We start from the raw sequence: 7,872 nt of genomic DNA, 5'->3' as shown, positions 1-7,872 counted from the left end.
GGAGTTTCCTCTGGAGTCCATGTTGTCTATTTAGCTATATGTATGATATTTATTAAGGATTTCTTCTAATGTTCCTAGATGGGGGAGTTTCCTCTGGAGCCCATGTTGTCTATTTAGCTATATGTATGATATTTATTAAGGATTTCTTCTAATGTTCCTAGATGGGGGAGTTTCCTCTGGAGCCCATGTTGTCTAAGATGTTAATTATGTCGGTCCACCTTGCCTGTAGTGATGAAATTCTGACTGTTGTCTCCATGTTGTCCATCCAGAATGTCTTCTATAGACCAAAGGTAGATTATGTTCTTATGCTTAATTTGACTATGGAATATTCTGCTACTTATCAATATGTATGCCTCATGTAAGGTGAGAATGGTAGAAAAATTTATGTATCTCTGATGTGACTATAGCTTGTACACTTGTTCATAGTGAAAATATATACTCTTAAGAACGACATGTGCCAATCTTTGCCTAATATAAAATATTGTGTCTAAAATTCAGAAGAGAAGAACATGTGTCTTTTAAGTTTTAAATACATTTTCTTTTGTAAAGAATGTTAAATGTTCTAACTTGTTAATGTGTTTTCAGGACAAGCAGGACTTGGCGGACCAGAAGAAAGCCAAGTTCCACCAGTCTGAGGGAGACCACCTGACTCTACTGGCGGTGTACAACTCATGGAAGAACAACAAGTTCTCCAGCCGGTGGTGCTACGAAAACTTTGTACAGATCCGCATCCTTAAGAGAGCCCAGGATGTCCGCAAACAGATGCTGGGCATCATGGACAGGTAGGTTACAGATTAAATACTGTAAATCACTTTTTATTCGCAAAAACTTTATTTTCGCAGAATTACGCGTGACAATGATCTCGAAAAATTTCATTCTTGCACATAATAGTTTGTATACCTTAAGATATTATTGAGAAGTAGAAGTAACAACAATTCATGAAAATTATGCCTCGTTAATAAAGAATAAATGACAATATTGCGAAAATAAGATGTCGCAAAAATTAGGTGATTTACAGTACTCTTCTTGCTATCCAATGGGATCTGAAGACAATGGGAATTATTTCACTGTTTATTCATCACTTTGCCTTAAAATTAAATAGAAAATGAATAAATTTATTGGAACACAGAATGAAGGGCAAGAAATACACATGAGAAAGAGAAAGTCAAGAAAACTGCCAGAGGTCTAATATTGGTTTAATATAAGAGTACAATATTCAGGCTGAAGATATTATTATGAAATTAAATTGAATTTTGAAGTTTCTAAGTTTTAATTGAAATGAGGCATGTTCTTTTATACACATTTTTCTTTAGGCAGAGTGTGATTGTAAATTTTTAGATGATTCATGTAGATCTATGTATAATATTACATATACATGTACCTTTAATAACAGACTAATCATTGGTGCTTTAAGAAGGGGGAAAGGCTCATTTTTGCCTTATTTTTTACCTTGTTTATTGATATTCTAGTACATAAGATATGTTTCAAAAATACACCAAGTTCATGTCCCTGTTAAATTATCGTTAATTTGTATCGTTAGATTAATGTCACATTTAACATTTGATTACGTTTTACTTTATTTTTTTCTGCTTTATTTTACAGACATAAGTTAGACGTTGTCAGTTGTGGTAACAATACGGCTCGGGTTCAGAAGGCCATCTGCAGCGGATTTTTCCGTAACGCAGCGAAGAAAGATCCCCAGGAGGGATATCGTACACTGATAGACAGTCAGTTGGTCTACATACACCCCTCTAGTGCCCTCTTTAACAGGCAACCAGACTGGTAAGTTGTCCTAAGAAGGTAATGTGTGTAGACTCCTCTAGTGCCCTCTTTAACAGGCAACCAGACAACTACAAAGGTAATGTGTGTAGTACCCCTCAGGTGCCCTTGACAACAGACAACCAGACTGGTAAGTTGTTCTACAGAGGTAATGTGTGTAGTACCGGCCTCAGGTGCCCTTGACAACAGACAACCAGACTGGTAAGTTGTTCTACAGAGGTAATGTGTGTAGACTCCTCTAGTGCCCTCTTTAACAGGCAACCAGACTGGTAAGTTGTTCTACAGAGGTAATGTGTGTAGACTCCTCTAGTGCCCTCTTTAACAGGCAACCAGACTGGTAAGTTGTTCTACAGAGGTAATGTGTGTAGACTCCTCTAGTGCCCTCTTTAACAGACAACCAGACAACTACAGAGGTAATGTGTGTTAAGTACCCCTCAGGTGCCCTTGACAACAGACAACCAGACTGGTAAGTTGTTCTACAGAGGTAATGTGTGTAGTACCGGCCTCAGGTGCCCTTGACAACAGACAACCAGACTGGTAAGTTGTTCTACAGCTGAGGTAATGTGTACACCCCTCACATGCCCCTGTTAACAGACAATGAAACATTCAAATATTGTTATGTGCAATTCCACTTCATGTTTTGATTGGTTTTAATTTTTAGCTCACCCGAGCCGAAGGCTCAAGTGAGCTTTTCTGATCACATTTTGTCCTGTCTGTCTGTCTGTCCGTCTGTCTGTAAAATTTTCAACTTCTTCTCAAGAACCGCTTGGCCAATTTCAACCAAACTTGCCACAAAGCATCCTTGAGTGAAGGGAATTCAAGTTTGTTCAAATAAAGGGCCACGCCCTCATTCAAGGGGAGATAATTGAGAATTAGTGAAAATTAGGTTTATGTTTAAAAAAATCTTCTTCTCAAGAACCACTGTGCCAGGAAAGATGAAACTTATGGGGAAACATCCCCAGGTAGTGTAGATTCAAGTTTGTTCAAATCATGACCCCTGGAGGTAGGGCAGGGCCACAATGGCCGACCAAAGTTTTATATAGAAATATATATATATACGAAAATTCTTTAAAAATCTTCTTCTCAAGAACAGCAAAGCCATAATTGCTCATATTTATATGGAAGCATCCCCAGGTAGTGTAGATTCAAGTTTGTTCAAATCATGACCCCCAGGGGTAGGGCGTGGCCACAATGACTGACTAAAGTTTTATATAGAAATATATAGGAAAATTCTTTAAAAATCTTCTTAAGAATAGTAAAGCCATAATTGCTCATATTTATATGGATGCATCCTCAGGTAGTGTAGATTCAAGTTTGTTCAAATCATGACCCCCGGGGATAGGGCGGGGCAAAACTTTTGGATTTAAACCTTTCAATAGTAAAACAATTTCTACTTTTTCCTAGCCACAATGCTCGGGTGAGCGATGTGGCCCATGGGCCTCTTGTTACAAGTTATTTGCAAAATCAAAATTAGTATAGGATATGAAATCCCAGAGTTAGTGAATTAAGAAATAACTATGGAGAAAGGCATGTTTTTTCCCCTTTTTAAAGCTGTTTTAAAATTTGTAGAATTCTTAATTGTGCAGAGCTGACATCAAATAAACTCTTTATGTATTACTAAAATTTTACAGGGTTATTTACCATGAACTTGTGCTGACAACAAAAGAATACATGAGAGAGGTGACAGCCATTGATCCCAAGTGGCTCGTGGAGTTCGCACCCAAATTTTTCTGCTTCAGTGACCCAACAAAACTCAGCAAGCAGAAAAAAAAGCAGAAGATTGAGCCATCCTGTACAACAAGTACAAGGATGCAAACTCCTGGAGAATCTCAAGAGCTTTCAAGAAAGTGCACTCAAAAGTTACTTTCTAGATTTTTATGTCAACTTTCTGTTTCTTATGGGATTCTTTGTTGCTTGGGGAAAAGTGCTTGTCTTGTACAATCTTTAGATGTGAATTGTGATTTTTTTAATGTCTCAAAATTAAAAATGAACAACTTTTAAAATCATATGCATTTGTTATATTAATATACATGTACTTTAAATGAGAAAAGAAAAGTGAAGGTGACAAAGGTTACTATACTTAAAACGTTTAAAGACCATGATTTATTTATCACAGAGCATTCGGATGAATAATATTTTGCAGAATCATCAGGTCAGAAATATGTTTTAACTTTTATATGAAGTTTTTATGCCCTGCCATGAATATGGCCGGGGCATATACTGTTTGTCATGTCCGTCTTCCGTCCTTCCATCACACTTTCCCGGTTTGTGTTTAGCTCTGTTCAAAACTAAGTTTCAAAGAAACTATCCAAGATATTTTCATCAAACTTCATATGGTGATAGATATTGATAAGAGCTATGCCACTGCATCAACATTTTTTGACCTTGACCTTTCCTTTGACCTTGACCTCACTTTTCTTAAATTAGTGTTTAGCTCAGTTTTAAATATACCATTCAAGATGGTGTTGTCAAACTTCACATGTTGATACAAACTTGCATGGATAATGCATCTCAGGATGAACACTACCAGACTTGCTTCGGATGCTGGATCTGACCTACATTTTCCAGATGAGTGACCAGGTTCAAGTTTTTAAAGCAGGTCCATTCCTAAGGAACTATAAGCCCTACTTGGCCCAAACTTGCATGGATGATGCATCTAAGGATGGATACTACCAGACTTGCTTCGGATGCTGGATTTGACCTATATTTTCATTTCCAAGTAACTATAAGCCCTGCCTGAACCAAACTTGCATGGATGATGCGTCTAGGGATGGACACAACTAGACTTGCTTCGGATGCTTTATCTGACCAGGGATAGACATTTACTTTAAGAATCACTCAATTTCCTTTGGGCAAGTGAACTACAACTTTGACCAGCCTGCATGCAAAAAAAAAAAAAAATATTAATAAAAAGAATATCCTTGCAATTACCCATGATTACTGTTTATTCTTGATTTATTGATTGTAAATATTAAAGAAAAACAAATTGATTTCTAATTTGAAGTAACTTGTCAGGGAAAATGTTGATGTGATGGTGATGCTACATTTCTATATTTCATGTATTTTCTAGCCTAAAAACACATATAGCTGAGCAGTCGCCCGCGTGGCGCAGTGGTTAGAGCGTCTGCTCTAGAGTCGCGAAGTAAGAAGTCAATCCTCACGTTGCGGGGTCGAATCCCACTGTGGGACGTTGTCTTCATTATTATTTGGTGGTGGTGTCTCCATATGAGGGAAAAATTCCAGAGAAAGATGTTTTCACAACAAACAAAGAAATTACTAAAGAGAAAATATAAAACATGAATATGTTGGTCATATCTCTGCATGAAAAAAATATTCCAGCTTTTCAAATACTGGAACCATTATAACCCTTTCAAAACACTCATATCAGCTTTTTAGCTCACCTGAGCTGAAAGCTCAAGTGAGCATTTCTGATCACCCGTCGTCCGTCCGTCCGTCCGTCCGTCCATCCGTCTGTAAACTTTTCACATTTTCAACTTCTTCTCAAGAACCACTGGGCCAAGTTTAACCAAACTTTGTACAAAGCATCCTTGGGTAAAGGGGAATTTAAATTGTTAAAATCAAGGGCCAAGACCCCTTCCAAGGGGAGATAATCAAGAAAATACAAAAATAGGGTGGGGTCATTAAAAAATCTTCTTCTCAAGAACCATTGGACCAGGAAAGCTGAAACTTATATGAAAGCATCCTGGGGTAGTGTAGATATTAAATTGTTAAAATCATGACCCCCGGGGGTAGGGCGGGGCCACAATAGGGAATCCAAGTTTTACATAGAAATATATAGAACAAATCTTTAAAAATCTTCTTCTTAAGCACCACTGGGCCAGGAAAGCTGAAACTTATGTGGAAGCATCCTTGGGTAGTGTAGATATTAAATTGTTAAAACCATGACCCCCGGGGGTAGGGCGGGGCCACAATAGGGAATCCAAGTTTTACATAGAAATATATAGAACAAATCTTTAAAAATCTTCTTCTCAAGAACCACTGGGTCTCAGAAGCTGAAACTTATATGGAAGCATCCTTGGGTAGTGTGGATATTAAATAGTTAAAACCATGACCCCCGGGGGTAGGGTGGAGCCACAATAGGGAATCCAAGTTTTACATAGAAATATATAGAACAAATCTTTAAAAATCTTCTTCTCAAGAACCACTGGACCAGGAAAGCTGAAACTTATGTGGAAGCATCCTTGGGTAGTGTAGATATTAAATTATTTAAATCATGACCCCCAGGGGTAGGGCGGGGCCACAATAAGGAATCCAAGTTTTACATAGAAATATATATAGAACAAATCTTTAAAAAAGATCTGCATCACCCAAGTTACTCAGGTGAGCGATGTGGCCCATGGGCCTCTTGTCTGGATTCCTTATCATATAATGTCTGTTGTCCATCTGTTCATCTGAAATCTTTTAACATTTTTAGAACATTCTTCTCTAGAACCACTGGGCCAATTTTACCAAATTCACATAGAAATATGTACATTTGTATGTCAGTCTGTCCATCTGTCTCAATAAATTATCCTTGGTCATCACGGTCATATATATTGAATGAGAAGAGACAAGGCATTCATATTGAACTTATGTATTAGTATTTACCTGTGAGAATGGCATGATTTTTTTTACATGTGACCTAGAAGTTTGATCTACTTGCAAAAAAATTAAATTTTTTAAATTCATCATTTTGAAAGAGAAAAGTTAGGGCATTCATTATTATACATGCATGTATATTATTACCTGTGATAAGACCTTTCCAAATAATGGGTAAATTATGAATTTTGACTCTGTGACCTTGAAGCCTAACCTACCTTTCAAAAATGTTGCATTTGCTTATAACTTTTAATTGAGAAGAGATATGACTCTCACATTTGACATGTACATTAAGTACTCATAAGAATTCAAGATGTTTCCCAGCATGCGATGCTTTTTTTACCCCTTGACGTTGATGTTTTACCTAATTTTCAAAATATTTATCTCTCCTAAAAGATGATTAGGCTTCTGAGTAAAATTAAGGAGGAGTAAAGGGAAGACAGAGCTTTTTTGCTTAAAAAACGTCATTTTTCGACCCCCATTTGACCCCCCAGGACAAAATCAAAATTCCGAAACGTTACTGCACATCTACATGATACCACTAACCATCTCCCAAAATATGATTAGGCTACTGTGTAAAATGTAGGAGGAGTTCAGGGAAGACGGGGCTTTTTGCAAAAAAAATTTTTGACCCCCATTTGACCCCCCTTCCGATATTCAGAAAATATATCTCAAATGTAGGACATTCTTACTAAGAAAAAGATATGTAAGTGATTTAAAACTTTTTTTTGGTTCAAAATAAAAACTACACTATGATCGGCGACAGTAACGTAAATATCGATTTCTGCTATAAAATGCGATTTTCGCCTATGACAATCATTCAAGTAACAACAAACAATTGTTGTAATTTAATCAACAACCAACAATGGTTCGGTTCATTCTACCTATTCCCACTATTTGAAAATCAGGTAGAAAAGGTAAGATTTCATGTGGGAAAAGGTGGAATTTTTGTGTCAACAAACAATTAACTATGAAAACATACAATATTACTGTATAAACAATGATTAAAGAATACCCATAGAGGTTAGGACAGGTATATTTGCTCTTTAAAATAATAAGAATTTTTAACCAATATTTGAAAAAATAAAAAAGATTTTTTAGGGAATTAAATAATATTTTCCCCATTAATCTATTTATTCTAGAATCCACTTATTTAAAATCCTTTCCTCGATAAATCTATTTAATATTTGTTCTAAAATGTAGCTGTTAAAGTGCAGTTTTCTTGTAATACCTTTTTTGTTACTCTCTCAAATCCCAATTTTTTGAAGGAAATAAATAATATTTCTGACAAGTTCATTATTTATGACTGGCAGAAAATAAAATTTATTAGGAATATTATATTACTTAAAACACGGTACATTATTTAAAGCGACCCCATTAATAATATTGGAAATAAGCATGTTTTATATATTGCTTTCATGGGTTATCCTAGGCAAAGATTGATTAAAAATATGTTTATTTGTGTTGTATGTGATAAGATCTGGTTCTGAGATC

General features: G+C 36.1%; 1 protein-coding gene across 1 annotated transcript; it reads left to right on the top strand.

The window, feature by feature from the left end:
* Positions 1-166: 166 nt before the first annotated feature.
* Positions 167-3,785, top strand: LOC134270844 (ATP-dependent RNA helicase DHX8-like). Its single transcript, XM_062753089.1, has 4 exons — positions 167-290; positions 586-782; positions 1,603-1,782; positions 3,411-3,785. Exons 1-4 carry the CDS (start codon positions 186-188, stop codon positions 3,778-3,780), a joined length of 852 nt encoding a protein of 283 aa, XP_062609073.1. The 5' UTR covers positions 167-185; the 3' UTR covers positions 3,781-3,785.
* The last annotated feature ends 4,087 nt before the right edge of the window (positions 3,786-7,872 follow it).

Source organism: Saccostrea cucullata, unplaced genomic scaffold (assembly GCF_032062105.1).
Source record: "Saccostrea cucullata isolate Sc308-1 unplaced genomic scaffold, CSIRO_AGI_Scuc_v1 ctg8862, whole genome shotgun sequence".
Classification (NCBI taxonomy): Eukaryota; Metazoa; Mollusca; class Bivalvia; order Ostreida; family Ostreidae; genus Saccostrea; species Saccostrea cuccullata.
Note: the sequence above shows the minus strand (reverse complement) of the source record. Positions and strands in the feature narration are given on the sequence as shown.